This window comes from Neodothiora populina, assembly GCF_041146345.1.
Source record: "Neodothiora populina strain CPC 39397 chromosome Unknown canker_contig_13, whole genome shotgun sequence".
In the NCBI taxonomy this organism is placed as follows: domain Eukaryota; kingdom Fungi; phylum Ascomycota; class Dothideomycetes; order Dothideales; family Dothioraceae; genus Neodothiora; species Neodothiora populina.
The window spans coordinates 995,966-1,012,752 of NW_027191402.1; the positions used below are offsets into that span (position 1 = coordinate 995,966).

At 50.3% G+C, this 16,787-nt stretch overlaps 5 protein-coding genes across 5 annotated transcripts; 4 read left to right on the forward strand and 1 right to left on the reverse strand.

Annotated features, from left to right (window-relative positions):
* Positions 1 to 3,601: 3,601 nt before the first annotated feature.
* On the forward strand, positions 3,602 to 3,984 carry AAFC00_001919 (uncharacterized protein; the record flags this gene model as incomplete). The annotated part of the gene is made up of 3 exons (XM_069341181.1): positions 3,602 to 3,637; positions 3,694 to 3,805; positions 3,863 to 3,984. The coding sequence occupies 3 exons, from the start codon at positions 3,602 to 3,604 to the stop codon at positions 3,982 to 3,984; spliced, it is 270 nt and encodes an 89-aa protein (XP_069204693.1).
* A 1,450-nt stretch (positions 3,985 to 5,434) lies between these two features.
* Positions 5,435 to 7,675, forward strand: AAFC00_001920 (uncharacterized protein; the record flags this gene model as incomplete). Its single annotated transcript, XM_069341182.1, has 1 exon — positions 5,435 to 7,675. The coding sequence occupies one exon, from the start codon at positions 5,435 to 5,437 to the stop codon at positions 7,673 to 7,675; it is 2,241 nt and encodes a 746-aa protein (XP_069204694.1).
* Positions 7,676 to 7,758: 83 nt separating this feature from the next.
* Positions 7,759 to 9,357, reverse strand: AAFC00_001921 (uncharacterized protein; the record flags this gene model as incomplete). The annotated part of the gene is made up of 3 exons (XM_069341183.1): positions 7,759 to 8,432; positions 8,484 to 9,092; positions 9,189 to 9,357. The coding sequence occupies 3 exons, from the start codon at positions 9,355 to 9,357 to the stop codon at positions 7,759 to 7,761; spliced, it is 1,452 nt and encodes a 483-aa protein (XP_069204695.1).
* A 336-nt stretch (positions 9,358 to 9,693) lies between these two features.
* AAFC00_001922 (uncharacterized protein) lies at positions 9,694 to 12,494 on the forward strand (the record flags this gene model as incomplete). Its single annotated transcript, XM_069341185.1, has 6 exons — positions 9,694 to 10,246; positions 10,300 to 10,518; positions 10,569 to 10,679; positions 10,735 to 10,879; positions 10,930 to 11,596; positions 11,643 to 12,494. 6 exons carry the CDS (start codon positions 9,694 to 9,696, stop codon positions 12,492 to 12,494), a joined length of 2,547 nt encoding a protein of 848 aa, XP_069204696.1.
* A 283-nt stretch (positions 12,495 to 12,777) lies between these two features.
* On the forward strand, positions 12,778 to 14,949 carry AAFC00_001923 (uncharacterized protein; the record flags this gene model as incomplete). The annotated part of the gene is made up of 1 exon (XM_069341186.1): positions 12,778 to 14,949. One exon carries the CDS (start codon positions 12,778 to 12,780, stop codon positions 14,947 to 14,949), a length of 2,172 nt encoding a protein of 723 aa, XP_069204697.1.
* Positions 14,950 to 16,787: the final 1,838 nt, after the last annotated feature.

Sequence of the window (16,787 nt, forward strand, 5' to 3'; positions counted from 1 at the left end):
GGCGAAGTAAAGTGAACCGGGCCGCAATATGTGAATGACTACCGTGATACACTTAGTGATAGACGCCGTTCTTATGGCTCATATGGTCCACATATTCCACATGGCCTTCACTCACACTAGCCATGCTCTTTTCCGCTACGCTGGCATCGCGAACGAAGGAAAATCCACAAGTATATGAAGCAGTCTTACCACTCTTCTTCCCCTTTTCCCATTGAAGCAATCATGAATTTCTACGAGGATTTCGAGTGACCTCCCCCACTAACCGAGGAGGCGCTCATCGCTGTCAGCAAGGCATTGGAAATGGCCGATATGAGGATGATATGTCTGAGTCCTCCCCTAACTCTGTATCTGATGCTGCTGCTGCTGCAGCTGCTACCACTACCACTACCTATACCCAGGCACAATGGGACGAGATGCTCAAAGGCGGGCCTTCGATGGCGCCATTCGTCATGAGGGAGTATGTGGAACCGAAGAGAGAAACCAAGAGAAAGCGAGGAGAGCAGGAGGAAGAGGAAGAAGACGGTGATGAGAAAGTGGAAGACGACGAAGACGTCGAAGAGTCCGCCTCGAAGAAGCCAAAGACATGAACATGGATAGAGGGGCCTCCGTGCTTCACTTACTTGCTACCTCTGGGCAATTTTTCTCACTACCATAATGGACCTCCAGAATATCGGCATCCCCTCCTGCAGCACTCAATCATATTGCTCAGTTCACATCTTACAACTTTCCGGTGGGAGAAAACGTTCGCCGGCAGGAGTCATGCGTCGTATCTCCATATTCCACCCTCTCCATCAATCAGTCTGGATTTTCATGCAGTAGGACTGCTATTTATGGTTGGTTGCGGCACACTACAGTGCTGAAGTTAGGCCACGTATTGTGGAAGACCAAGGATGAAATTCATGACTGCACGCGACACCAGGAGCTAGCGTGTGTTGCCCAAGATGAATTTACAATAGGATGCAGATGGCTTTGAGCAATTGCTGAGGGCTGAGAGATTGCAGGGAACAGCAACACGATACAAAAGTTTAGCTAGGATTGGACATTTTAATTCATTTTCGTTGGCCAAGTCCTTTTCACGCGACTCGACTTCCCGATTACACATGTTCTGTGGAAAACTTCGGACAGGGTCTCCATGTCTTTTTTTTGGTTCCAATTTTGATAATTCTGTACAATTCTACATAACATGTTCTTAATCTATCACTCCCTATATCATTGTATTCTACATTGAGTATTGCCACGAACGCGTTGGTGTCAACACTGTGTCACCCACCTTTGTGGCGAGTCTAGCAATTGTATAACCGATGACCAGAGAACTGATCTTCGTCGCTAATCTGTGACCCAAGAAAGATCTGTCGCAAGGATCACAGATGATGCGGCTCTGCGCCCGACTCTTACAACTGGTATGAGTCGTGGTGACCTAGCCGTCAAAAAAATGCAGGCGCACTGCAATGCAGATCAACCTCACCGTCAGACATATACCAGTGGTATAGCAGATGGCGAATGTCCGAATATGCGAACATCGAATCTCGACTTTGTATCGTCCCAAAATGAACAGTATCACATGTCCTACTTTTACGATTTGCTTTTCGTTTGTACCCCAACGCCTGCGCGCATATCGTAGCATGGCGTTGTGGTTCGAGCCAGCCTCTCGCAAATCTTGCCGAGGTGGGGTTCGCTGGCTGCCATGGCGGGGTACTAGGTTGAAGCGCCAGGTGGCCTTCAATTTCGGCGTGCTGCGGGCAGTACCAGAAGTACCTTGCTGAATTATCCTGATGCCTGAAAGTGGATTATAGCCTTCTGCAGTGTGCCAACGAGGCTGTTCTTTTTCTGCTCATCGTGATGCAGCTCTTCTTCGTAATGCCAGATTTTATACGAAGCGTGGCGTACCCTTTGCTCAGGATCGGCGAAACGAGTTCATCGCCCGCTTAGATCTTGCTGCGTGTCACCCCGACCAATTGCTTGGGGTTATAGACTTCGAATCCAGGGGACGGACCTTACCTTTTTCACACCAAAATGGTGTGAGGTCGCTCTCGCAGCTGTTGGTGAGACCAGAAGCAGTAAAGCTCAGGGGGAACGGTACCACATGATCAATCCGATATGACCCAAGACTAAAACTGATCAAATATTGAACCCATTCATGCGAGAGTTGAGACGTTTAGGCAAGACCGGCTTCTTGTATTCGCCAAGGACCTTTTCCAGGTGGTGAAATTCAATGCATAGCATGCACAATTTGAGCAACTCAAGTAGAATTTGTTGGTCTTTCTCTTTGTCCCACTACGGTAAGTCCCATGACATTGGTTCAGCGCCTCAATTGCTATCCGATTGGCGGTAGTGGGTACGATCTCTTCCTAGCAGTATAAAACAAGTGCTTGCGGACATGGTGTGCTACGGAGCACTTTGCCTGTACAGAGCCCAAGTTCACAAGTCGTAGGAATGCAATGCGAGTTGCCAGGTAGTAGAAAATGAATTAGAGGAATGTGTCTCGATGCCAGGGCAAGCTATGTCATTATACGTAGGCCTGAGAGGCGTACAGGTTTCGAATGAGATACGACAGCGTCGTCACATTTACGCTATGCACACTACAAGCAAGGCATCACTGTCCTCGTGACGGAGCCGCAGAGTGAAAAGTACGCCATGCGAAGCTCCGAAATCGAGATTCGAAGCGGCGATCCTGACGGACGCATGCGTATACGTGCAACGCCATGATGAGACCGCATCCGCCGATGGTGCAAAAAGGCGGAATCGGTCCAGATTCGACTGCGCCATAGCAGCAGAATCTCCACATCCCGCCATAAGATTTAATTGTGGAAACGTGTGGATTAATTTGGAGATGCCACGTACGTTCTTGTAGTCCAGACACAATAGTTCCTTGCCTAGCAACCATAAGTCCCTCAAGCATGTGACGCATATTCCCTTGTTTAGTTCTTTAGTGGCAAAATTGTAGCCCCGCATCACGAGCTTGGAGAGCCTCCGTTCCTGGCGATCAGCTTGGGTGATCAGGGCACGTGTAGGCCCCTTACTGTGAGGCTAAGTGGGATGGCTTGGAGAACACCGCTATCTTGCTTGCAAGTCACCTGGAAATTGCTGAAGGTAGCCTAGACCAGTGAGACTGTACAGTGAGAATTACAAGCATGTCGAAGGGTTAACTTATGCTTTACCAGGAGGGGATACACTGAATCTACTCCAATGCATCGATCGTCTCTCAATGTCTGACTGCAGCATGAGAAAAGACCTCAATACCTTGCTATTGCACAGCTCTCAGTCAATGCTGCCTTAGATTCATTTTACCTTTATCCGTTGGCTCTTCGTGGACTAGGAGGTTGCTCTATAGTGGAGCTTTAGGCGACTTGTACGCTAGCCAGCAAGCCTCGGGAGTCTGGGCTGGACGGAAAAGCGGCGAACGTCATCCCCGCGTCATTGCCCATGATGTCAGTCCTGAGCTATCTGCGGGGCCCAGATATCCAAAACAAAGACAACTCAAGCACATAAATGAAGACCATCTCCTGCGTCAGTCATTGTTTTTGCATCCACAACTCTCTCACTACAATCCAAATAACTTCCATCAACCAAACCCATACCAATTCCCACCCGTTCTATAAATATGTCTGCTCCTAACGCCAACAAGCCTAACGAGGGTGTAAGTCTCCGCTTTTTTCTACCTCCAATGTGCCACACTGTCTGACATACTCCTAGATCGTCGGCCAGGTTACCAACTCCATCTCCAACGCCGCTCAATACATCTCGGAATCAGTTCAGGGAACTTCTGCTGAGGCCAGCAAGGAGGCCAACAAGGAGCAGGCCAAGGGTGCGTTTTCATCTCTCGGAAATTCCATGTTTCGAACATCTTGCTAATGTGATACAGGCAACGTTCCCGGATCTGACTCCATCTCCGACCGTGCCTCTGGTGCTCTCGGCGCTGCCTCCGACAAGCTTGACCAGACCAAGCACGAGGGCTCCGCTTCGGCCAACAAGCACTCCATCTAAGCTCATCGCATTCAGAAGATGAGATCCGTCTGCCTCACGGAACGGATTGAAGCTGCATGGTAACGGGGTTTATGGAATAGGCCATGCATTAGTGGACCTAATTATGATATCTTGTTATGATCCGTATGATCATAATTGCCCATGGGGCATTAAATGAAATACAGTAATTCCTACTACAAACTACTTTCCACTTTCTGCCTTCGTGACTCTGCCAATTCGAGTTCTTCGGTGACGCCGTTGCTCCCTTTCTGCCTCTTGCACAGAGTAGTTGTCTGACCTGTAGACCATGCTTCGAGTGCTCAACTGCCTCTGCACAGGTGGCCACTTGATCAAACCATAGCATTCGCCGCTTACCAGTAAGTGAACTTCAAACTTGCAACACCATCCGCAACACGCTCAACCATCCTGACTGGCCCTTACTGTGTGTAGCTAACATTCATCAAACACATGCTCTTGTATCAAGCACAGTTTGAGGACCAATTTAGTACTAGGTCAGGAACGAGTAAAGGTTGAGCAAAGGCCAAGTGAACAGGAAGTGAGCGCTGAGCGGATCAAAACAAATATAGTATCATAGCTGCAATAAACATTGCACAACCACTAAATCAAGATCAAAACAGATCTGACTGAATACCATGTGTATACCAAGTCATAGCATTCATGAAAATTGAATGAAATATGGGTGCAGACGGCGTGCATGTGAGGTGAAGCTGGTATGAAAGTGAGGTGAGCCCGGTGTGAACACCTACCAACATACCTACCTATATCTCATCACTGTAGTGATACGTCTTGCAGGAGCAGATTCAGCTAAAGGCGACTTATGCAATTGATTTAGTATTCAGGGACGTTCATCCTCAAGGCGCGGCAAGGCCATGTCTGAAGAGAGGACATGTGTGTCGTCGCTATTTGCAGAGCATGCCCCGGGTAATTTACTCAATGCGCTCGTTCATACTATTACTGCACGCCGCCACTATATTCTTCGCTACATGTCACTAATAAGAGCATCCTCTGCGTCTGCAACACCGGAACGTCTTCATCACGTCAAGATAATAATCATGTTGGAAGCAGAGCAATACCGTGCGAAAGGGCCAAGGGATGAGGTCCAGCACAAGAAACGCCAAGCAATATGGTCCGCAACCAGGGTCGCCCTAGAGCACATGCACGCGAGATATCTTGGCGAGGTCCTATCTTATCAGATGGCAGAGATCAGAAGCCTCGGTCGGCGATTATGAGCTTTCTTCGGAGTTTTGAAAGGAAAAAAAGTTGGCTTGACTTGACTTGTTCTCCTTTTATCATACATGCAGTACATATAACCATCGCTATTTCTGTGTTTCTGATCTGTATACAAGTCATCTCAATCAATTGTCGGCTCAAGGTATAGACAAAGTCCACTCACGGCGGGCCTTCTTTTTCGCCTCTCGAACAAATCAGGAAAGAGCCAAAAGAAAAAGCCATGCCTTCCCAAACAAAACCCAAGTCGCGCAAGAGCGGCGGCAGCGACAAACCAACAACAGCAGCACAGAATGACCCCCGATTCGCCGCCATCTCATCAGACCCGCGCTACCGCTTGCCGTCGGCCAAGCACTCTCGCGTCAATGTCGACAAGCGATTTGCGGGCATGTTCAAGGATGAGGATTTCAGCAAGAAGGCGTCCGTGGATCGATATGGACGTAGATTAGGCAAGGGAAGTGGCAAGAAGGAGCTGGAGAAGTTTTATAGGATTGAGGGTGAGAAAGGGGACAGGGAGGTTGTGGGTAGTAGTAATGAAGGATCCGAGGACGAGGAAGAAGAGGCAGACGACGACGATGAGGTCCAGGCTGAACTCGATCGTGTAGAGCGTAAAGGCGCTGGTGTTAGAGACTTTGCTCGTGAAGGAGGATTTTCTGACTCCTCGTCAGACGAGGAGAGTTCTGATGAAGACAGCGACGACGAAGAAGACAACGAGGCCGGGGTGGTGGAGTTTCCTGACGAGCAGCAAGCATCTGAAGTTCCAGTTGGCGAAGTTACGAACAGACTGGCTGTCGTCAATCTCGATTGGGACAATATTCGCGCTGCAGATTTGATGGCTGTGGCACAGAGTTTCGCACCAGCAGGAGGCAAAGGCGTGCAAGAAGTGGTCATCTACCCATCAGAGTTTGGAAAAGAGCGTCTCGAAAGAGAAGAACTCGAAGGACCACCGCGTGAGATTTTTGCTTCAAACAAAGACAATTCCGAGTCTGAAGAAGACGAAGAAGATTCGGACGAAGAGGAGGAGCGTATCAAGAAAGAACTCTTGCAGGAAGACACAGGCGAGGACTTTGACAGTGCCAAACTACGTCAATACCAACTCGATCGCTTGAAGTATTATTATGCTGTCATCACTTTCGACACGCCCGAGACGGCAAAAGCCATCTACGACGACATGGACGGCCGCGAATACCTGACGACGGCCAACTTTTTCGATCTGCGATTCGTTCCTGACGAGGTTGACTTTGACACTGACGAGCCCCGCGACGAGTGCACAAAGCTACCACCAGGCTACAAACCCAACGACTTTGTCACGGACGCCTTGACACATTCAAAAGTCAGACTGACATGGGACGCCGACGACACGACAAGAAAAGAAGTGCAGAAGAGAGCATTCTCGCGTGCGGAGATCGACGAGAATGACCTGCAAGCCTATATCGGTAGTGACAGCAGCGACAACGACGACGACGAAGACGCAGCACCAGCACACACCAACGGTGATGAGAACGAAGCACCTAAACTAAGCAAAGCAGAGATCCAACGCCAGAAGATGCGCGCCGCCTTAGGTCTCTCATCCTCATCATCAACATCCGCAAGCAAAAAAGCCAAAGAAAGCGCCCCGGTAGGCGACATGCAAATCACCTTTACATCCGGCCTATCCACCTCGGCCGCCGACAAAGACAGCAGCAAAGACAACAAGAAATCCAGCATTTTCGAAAACGACCCCTCGACAGTCAACGAGACGACGCGCGAGCGCTACATCCGCAAAGAAAAAGAGCGCAAGCAGCAGCGCAAAGAGCGCGCCAAAGCCCAACGCGCCGGCGCCGATCCCTCTGCCGCTGCCTCTGATGACGAGGAAGAAGAACCCAAGCAAGACCAAGACCTAGGCTTCGACGACCCCTTCTTCTCGAACCCGCAAGGCGCCGCAAAAGCCAGAACGCAAGCTCTCAAAGCCGAAAAGGCCAAAAACCGCGCCGAGCGAGAAGAGGCCGCTCGCGCCACGGCGTCGCAACGCGCCGAGCTCGAATTGCTCATGGTCGACGACAAGGCCGACGCTTCGATGCGTCACTTCAACATGTCCGAGATTGTGAAAGCAGAAAAAGCAGCTAAGCGTAAAGGAAGGAAGGGCGCGAAGAAGGACGACGAGGCGCAGAAGCCGGATGGTGCGGACTTCAAGATCGAGACTCAAGATCCGAGATTCAGGGGGTTGTTTGAGAGTCATGAGTTTGCTATCGATCCTACGAACCCCAGGTTCCAGAATACTGAGGGTATGAAGGCTTTGCTCGAGGAGGGCAGGAAGAAGCGAAAGGAGAGAGTTGTGGATGATGATGACGACGAGGCGATCAGGCGGAGAGAAAAGAAAAAGGCTAAGAAGGTCGGTGATGAGGACCAGAAGGAAAGTGGTGGTGAGGACTTGCAGAAGCTATTGGCTAGAGTCAAGGCCAAGTCCAAGGGATTGAAGAAGTAAAGGACATAGTCTAGTCTGGCGTTGACAGCATCCCGTGTACAGTACCAGTCCTGATGGACGATCTTTGCTGTAGATTTGTGCAATCACAGTAAACACCACACCAGAACAACCACAAAAACAATAGCAGCGAGGACATCGAACCCAACAAGCGTCCAATCCGCCTTTCCTCCCCGACCATTCAACGGCAACTTCTTCAACTCCATCTCCGCCTCTTTCCTCTTGAGTCTCGCCGACTGGCCCACAAGCCCCTGCAGCGACTCATCCAACGACCTAGCCATAGCCTCCTTTGAGAAGATATCAAACACCCTCTCGCGGCCCGCCTGTCCCATGTTTTTCAACAACCGCTTGCCGTTGTCGCCATTGCTGAGGTCAAGCACTTTTTGCATGACGGCGGTCCACTGCGCCGGCTGCCGGATGTCTCTGAGCCAGCCGGTCGAGCCCTCGACGACTGTCTCTAGAGGTCCGCCTTCGTTGGCTGCTAGCACGGGCACGCGCGACAACATGCTTTCTAGAGGTACGATGCCGAAATGCTCGTTTTGAGGCGTGTAGATCAGTAGTGAAGCAGAGGCCAGGAGGTCGGTTTTTTGCTTGTCGGAAAAGGAGAGAAGGAACAGGATGGACGTGTCGGGGGTTATTTGTGAGGAATGAGTGAATTCGTTGGAGCGAAGGGTGGTGTGATTTAAGGAAAAGGAGTCTGCGAGAGCTTGGAGCGAGACGTGGGTGTGCACGTTTTCGGGGATGCGAGGATCATGTCCGCCTTTTTGTTCGTTAATTTAAGATACGAAAAGAGGGAAAAGTAAAAAAATACCGGCAATGACGAGTAGCGCATTCTTCCTCTCTCTTTCTTCCAGTCCAGCAAAAGCCTTGATGGCCAGCGCGACATCTTTTTTCTTCTCGAAGCGGTTGATGCTCAGAAAGACCTTCCGGTCAGGCCACAGGCTTTTTCTGTTCTCATCCGTAGCGGCAGAGATATCGACGCATGGATAGACAACTTTGAGATCTCGGTTGTTCAATTGTGGAAAGACACGCTTGACCACCGATGCGGTAAAGTTGCTGTTGACAACAATACCGTCCGAGGCAGCCGTGCTGGACGACTCGATCCAATTGAAAGGAATCCTGTAACCATCCTTGACGGCTCCCAGCAATCCACTAGTCTCTTTCTGTACCAGCAGCTGATCTGGAAAGTGACAATAAAACAAAATGCCGACGTTGTCATACAGCAACCGAAGAAGCGGCACAGCTGCAGAAAGCTGATCAATGAAAAAATGCGTCGGCTTCAACGTGTCGAGCTCGGAAGAAATGAGAGTAATGGCCAGGACGAGATGGAGCTGCCGGAGAATGGCGCAAAAGATGGAAAATCGACCAGCGATTGTTTGAGGGATGAAGCCATCTCCGCGTACACGGACATCGAGGGTGCCTTTTTATTTACAAGAGGAAACATGATTCAGCCTGAGATTCTTCTTTTTCTTAGAATGAAAGAAAATAATGAAACAATAACAAACAAAGGGCTTACCGTCTCTTGCTTCCTCGAAACAGTGTGACTTGTCACAATATGAAGTATAGACGGTCACTTTATGTCCTAGATTCTGCAGACCGACGGCGGCATCTATGACTAAACGTTCTGCACCGCCAATACCCAGATCTGGGTGGAAGAAGACGATACTCTTCTTGTCGGCAGCCATTTTTCTTTCCCTATATGACTATACGACAAAGAGACAAGAGGTGGCCATGTCAGGGTCAAATAAACACATGTCGACAACAGCCAGATGACATCTGATAAGATAAGATCCTTTTGATCTTCGAGACTTGCCCCGCGCCGCCATCCAACGCTTGTGGCTGGCCAGCCTGTTTACATCTTTTTGTACCTTACGTACCTTAGTGTAGTAGTGACCACGAGATCCTGGGGTAAAGGCAATTGTCGACCTCGGCATTGTCGCCGTGTAACTCTTGACTGCCTACACGAGAAGACATTCAGCGATGCAATCATGACCATACGATTACTATAACACAATTACATCATGGCTTCCTCAAAAACTTCTTCCACTCTGTCAAACTCCGGGGCCCCAGATATATCTATACTTGGTGACAGACTCACACTTCATCCTCCGACAGTGACTGCTTCCTCTGATGCACCAAGACTACCCAATGACCCCAAGACCTCTCCGGAGCAACAGCTCCTGAGTTCATATGCTTCGTTTCGATCAGCCCCTTTTGATTTCCTTCGTGAACTCGGTCTCCATGTCTCCGGCACAGGGTGGCGATCGTATGATCGTATCATCGGTCAAGAGATCTTTTACAAAGGATTCAGCGAGCGCATGAAGAACATGATCATGAGGACTCCGAGACTGCTCGACAAAATCCAGGACTTGGCCGAGAAAAGGGTTGATGTTGAAATTACCGAGGGCTTGTTGCCAGAAGGAGCACAAGCACGGAAACGAGAGCTAGAGGCGCAATTGGCAGAAGTCTGCGATGAGTGGACCGAGAAAATGATTTGCAAGATGGAGAGTCGTAGATTCATCCGCGGCGCGTATTATCTTGCCACCCAGTTGTTGACCCGGGCTTATCATCAAGGTATTTTTCGATTCGCCTTATGTTCTTTTATCTTGTACTAATTCACTTACCAGGCATCCACGTTTCCAGTGAAGAAGTCCTTCGCCTTCGTGCAGTCGCAGAGGAAGCCGAAAAGAAGAAACAACCCATCATCTTCTTGCCTTGCCACAGGTCTCACGTTGACTATGTCTCTCTTCAGCTGATCTGCTATCGACTCGGTCTGGCTTTGCCGACAGTCGTCGCTGGTGATAACCTCAACTTTCCAGTTGTCGGACCATTTCTACAACATGCCGGTATGTCTTTCGACCTCTTTGACTTGATCATCGCTGATCATTCGATACAGGTGCCATGTGGATTCGTCGAAGTTTTGGAGATGATGCCTTGTACACGACTCTAGTGCAATCATATATCGATACGCTTCTCCGAGAAGGATACAACTTTGAGTGTTTTGTTGGTGAGTTGCTAACTATAACACATCTTCAACTTGTACTAACAGAGACGATCAACAGAGGGAGGACGTTCGAGGACTGGAAAGCTGTTACAGCCAAAGTTCGGCATCTTATCATTCATCCTCGAATCAATCCTTTCGGGTTCTGTCGAAGATGCAATCATTTGTCCTGTCAGCACTCAATATGACAAGGTCATAGAAGTCGAGTAAGGCTTTCTCTTCTTTCTTTTTCGTAACTCACTAATTACTGGTGCAGCTCCTACATTTCGGAATTGCTTGGGCAGCCAAAGCCCAAGGAATCACTGACCAACTTCTTGTCATCGTCAAGTATTCTGTCTCTCAAGCTAGGTCGCGTCGATGTGCGCTTCCACCAGCCATGGTCGTTGCGTCAATTTGTCACTGAGCAGACGACTCGCCTGCAGCCGGGACTTCAGGGTTCCTATGATGCAAACATCAGACGCAAGATGCTTGCCACCCTCGGATTCAAGGTTCTTGCAGACATCAATGCTGCTTCTGTAGTCATGCCCACTGCTCTCATCGGTACTGTGCTGTTGACACTGCGCGGCAGAGGTGTGGGCTTGTCAGAGCTGGTACGAAGAGTAGATTGGCTCATCGCGCGAGTGAAAGCCAAGGGAGGGAGGGTGGCTCATTTCGGCACTCAGCCCACCGCCACCGTTGTTGAACGTGCGCTCGAGGTTCTCGGACCTGCACTTGTAGGACAGGTCGAGGGTCTGCCCGAATCGACTTATTTTGCTTCTGACAGATTCCAACTGAGCTTCTATCGCAACATGACGATTCATTTGTTTGTCGAAGAAGCGCTGGTGTCGGCGGCGTTGTATACGAAAGTCAAGGCTGGAGGCGGCCCGGAGAACCAGACGATGGACTATGCAGAGCTGGAGGATTACGTTTACTTTCTTTCACAGGTGAGGTTTGTACTCCTTCTCGATCTTCCAAAACTAACAACATTAGCTCTTCCGCGCCGAATTCATCTTTCCCACGACGCCGTTGAGCGAGAATGTTCACAAGACACTCGAAGGCTTGGAGCGAGACTCAATCATCACACTGAAAAGAAATGCGGACGATGCTTCTGTGATTGAAAGCATCACACTGAGTGAAGCGGAGCGGCTCAGGGGTCGCGAGAACTTTGATTTTTATTGTTTCCTCATCTGGCCATTCATTGAAGCGTCGTGGTTGAGCGCAGTGTCGTTATTGATGCTCGCACCACCAGCTGTACGGACGCCGACAGCGCTGCGACCAGCACCGTACACGGCGGATACCCCACCAGTCATAGAAAAAGCGTCGACACTAGCAGAACCGGCAGCACTACCTCTTACAGACGTCATAAATCACGCACAACTGCTCGGCAAGACATTGTATGCACAGGGCGACCTCTCCTACTTGGAGGCAGTGAACAAGGAGACGATACGCAATTCGTACAACCAATTCGCACTATATCCGAATGCCCTCATCGCCATCTCAGCAGCAGGTAAGAACGGCAAGTCTCCAGCAGGAGTGAAGCTGGCTCAGGCATGGATGCCGATTGGCAGAGCAGAAAATGGCGGCACTGTAAGAGCAGAAGGAATGTTGTGGGAGTTTTGCGAGAGGATCAGCAAAGCCAGACGAGAGGGCAAGAACCGGCGAGACGGCGGCACGGTGGTCAGGAGAGTGTTGGGACATGTCGAACTGGTCGGTAGCAAGTTGTGGAGTTCAGGGGTGGGAAGTGATGGCAATGCAAGCAAAAACCCAAGCAAGAAGGGGCCAGATGCACTTGACATACAGGCGCAGGCTAGGAGCAGGCAGGATGTGCTGGCGAAGTTGTAGGAGTTCTCTGGAGAAGGCATGTCACGCGTAGTTGTACCAGCGGGGAGATGATCGACGTACAAGTGAATAGCAGCACTCTTGTTGTTGTTGTTGACGTGCCAGCCGCTCAAGTGAAGACTGGACGAGGCGAAGTTGAGTGTGCGCCTTGTGTATCTGTCTTCCTTTTCCTTCTTCTTTCTTTCTCTCTTTGCTCACGTGGCACATTCTCCAGGTTCATCTGTATCAGAATAGAAAAAGCAACACCACCACCATCATCACCATCATCATCATCATCACCACCACCATGCCAAGGGGTGGTGGACTTGCTCTCGCAGGCGCCATCCCGCGCCTGTGCCAAGACATCTACTCCGCCCTGCGGGGTGCCATCCCTACCGCCCTCTCTCCGCTGTCCACCACCGCCGCCAACTCCTCCATCTCCCCCTCCTCCTCCTCCTCCTCCTCCTCCTCCTCCTCCTCCTCCTCCATCACCACGACACAGGCAGCGCAGCCTGTCAACAGAAAGCGCAAGCGTGGGGAAGTAACTCCCCTCACGCGAGACGACAACGACGACGACGAGGCCCGCAGCAAGGGCAGCAACAGCAGCAACAGCAGCAGCAGCAGCGGCAGCAGCAGCAACAAACGGGTCCAGCGCCGCACTTGGCGCGAGGACCACCTGTCTCGCACCTGGACGGAGGGCGATCGGCAGGCGATCCAGGATCTCGCGAGCGAGAGGGCGATCGAGAGGCGCAGACTGTCATCTTCATCTTCCCAACACAACTCGTCGCCTCTCCTCGAGCACCGTCGTCGGTTCCGCATCGACACGGCGACCGCTGCTCTCGCCAAGACCGCCGCTGCCATCACCTCCAGTCCTCGTCCTGCAGCAGCAGGCAAGGAGAGAAAGCGCGTCGCTTTCGCCGAACAAGTCTCTTTTCTCCCTTCATCTGACCTTGACCGCGTCAAGCGCATCAAGCGCATTCAGTGGCGCCGCCTTGTCCAGCGTCAGCAGCAACAGCGAGAGTCGCTCATCCACCCTCGTCCACGACCTTCCCCCGCCGGCCTGGCTGTCGCCATGGAGCAATACCACGCGGCAGAGGTGCGTTGGGACAAGCTGCCAGAATGGTCCGAGTCGGACGAAGACGAAGACGTGCCAGAAAGTGGACTGCTGCACAAAGCAAGATCCGAAATGAAGAACAGTCACGTGGCGCGCAGAGTCGTGGAAAAGGCAAATGTACGCGTCGCAATGGACATTGAACAAAAAGCAGAAGCCACTCGCAAGGAGCAACAGGATGCTGCCAACAAGGTCCTGCTCGATATTCTACTGGGACAGGAGGCGCCTGCTGCTGTTGATGAGAAACAACAAGATGAATGGTACGTCGCGCCATGGATCAACGAGCGCGGAAAGCAATACATAGTTCCGCGCAAGAGAAACCACCAACAGACCCTCGACGCAATGAAATCCGACTCGGGATTGTTGTCGTCGCGCGGATTAGACGACAGAATGGACCAGGATCCGGCCATAGTCGACGATGAGGAGATGCACGAGTTCAAAGACATGAGCCTCGTGGAAGACAACGACAAGCTTGCAGGCAAAGTCGGCGTCAAAGAGAGACTCGAAGCTGAAGAATCAGAAGAAGAGAGTGAGGAAGACGAGTCAGAGCAAGACCCTGCCGAGCTCAAAAAGAAACAGAGTCTCGGCAATTTCATCACCGACCTCGACGAAGAATGGTCCTCCAAAGTCGATGCCGCATTAGCAACAACGCACATGACGCGCATCCTCGCAAAAACCACAGGCGGCGTCGAAATCTCCCGCAGCGATATTGGCACTGTCATCCCAGGCAAAGGCTACCACTCAAATGACCCAACAGGCTGGTTGAACGACGAGATCGTCAACGCCTGGTTCACCAATCTCGTCAGCGCATTGAACGAACGAGAGGGATACACCAAAGGCCCCAACAACGCCGCTCCATTCGCCGCTTATCCCACAGTCTGGTACAACAACGTCACCAACAAAGGCGTCGACAGCATCAAGCGCTGGTCACGTCGTCACGGCATCCAGGGTGACAAACTCCTACACACCGAAGCCGTCTTCCTGCCCATCAACACAGGCGCCCACTGGACCATCATCTGTGTGTCAGGCAAATCCCGCCGCATCGCCCACTACGACTCCCTGGACACGGGAAGAAACGAAACCTGCAAAAAATCCACCCCTTATCTCTCCATCGCACGTGACTGGCTCGCCATGGAATTAGGCGCCAGATACACCGCCGACGAATGGACCGAGGAAGACCGACAATCGAACATTCAGTCCAACGGATCAGACTGCGGCATGTTTACTTGTCTTAACGGTCTGGCTTTTGCGCTGGGCTTCGAGAGTCCTGGGAGGGAGTTTGGCCCTGGACATATCCTTGCTGCGAGGCGCGCGCTTATTGCTTCTTTGATCAATGGCGGGTTCGTTGGCGACTTTGCCTTGACTTGATCTTTTCTCTTCTGATGATCACTCCTCTTCTGATGATCACTCGTCACATTCACAATGGAACATCTACACCGTCAGACGACGTGGTTTCTGTCTCTGTACAGATCGATAACCCTGTTGAATACACACCAGCCGAGGTCCTTTTCTCTTTCGACAAGATCATCTATCCATGACATATATGCGACGTTACCACAGTCTCAAACGACATTTGATCACGAAGAGATCAACAAGCAAATAAACAGATATGAGAACTCGACATCCTCGATTCTTCGATGATCATACATCAGCCGCATACATGGCTATAATCGTACATTGCCTACATACGCGCGGCTGCAATCTCCGCCGACATCTGATATGTAGGAAAAGCAGCAAAACGGACAGATGAATGCGTCCGATAATCTTTTACCTTTGAGGACCATACATCGCCTACATACGCGCGACTGCAATCTCGCCCGACATCTGATCCACATGAAACACAATAGAGCAGACGGATGAACACAACCGACTCCTCTTCACTTGGAAAGATCACACATCGATCGCATACACGGCTGTGATCATTCATCGCTTACATATGCGCGACTAAAATCTCAGCCGACATCTGATCCATATGAAGCTCAACAGAGCAGACTTGTTCACATACAGCCGACATCCTCTACTCTTCGAGCATCATTCATTCACTACATGTACTCAAGACTTACTCTCTCTATCTACATCTGATCATAAGAGAGAACAACAAACGAGACACACTCACGCAGTCGAGATCCTTGCTACTTTGACCGTCATCCATCGCCTCCATATATGACGACTACAACCTCCTACGATGTTATACATTCCCCAAGGATCACTCATTGCATATATATCTGCACGACTCCAGTCTCAGTTGACGTTTGATCATGACAGAGATACCCAAACAGACAAACTCATGTAGTCGACATTTTACCTCAAGGACTACTCCTCCTATACATATATGCACCACTACAACCTCAGTTATCATCGAATCACAAGAGAGAGCAGCATAGCAGATGGCTAAACATAGTCGTTTGGTTTTCATGACATCGATCGAGAGATGCGAGGCCGATGAATTCGAATGCATTACATGTCGTCTGTTGCTGGCTACACTCTAGACACTGAAGCAAATGATCAACAAATACATCCGAGACAGCAACATCAACCAACGATTGCTATATGATACAACAGCGGAGCAGGACAGGAACACCCGAGGCTTCCACTGCAGATTATAAATACTATGCAACACAGCTGTCGTAGAAGAGTAACGAATACATCCTAGACTGCAATATCACTCCACGTTGGTTTATACACAACACTGAGGAGCAGCTATATGCAAGATCGCAAAGTCGCATGACTGTGACTGTATAACACAGCAACGGAAGAATAATAAATATAGACAGAGGGAATGTCAGACGACAACCACTTCAAGAGACAGCGGTCAAGATGAACACCAAACACACCGAAGACGAGACAACGCCGGCATCTACAATATACGATAGTGGACACGTAGACAGACAAATCTGCAACTACAATACCACACGACAGCAACCACAAGAAAACCCCGGCAACGAAAACCACAAGGACACAAAAGACACAAATCATCATGCAGACCATGAAAAAAGATTCTTCAACGACGAAACATGAGAAAACAAAAACCAGATCCACAAATTTTATACATTGAACGGCGTTTTGCGTACATCTGTCCATCTTATGCACACTGACCGGGAAAAGGTCCTCATTTCTGCTTGCACTCAAGTTGAACTTTGCTTCGAACAAGTCATAGCAATTACCAAGCGCGGCGCTGGCGGAGTCTTCGGATCCTTTTTCCGCTC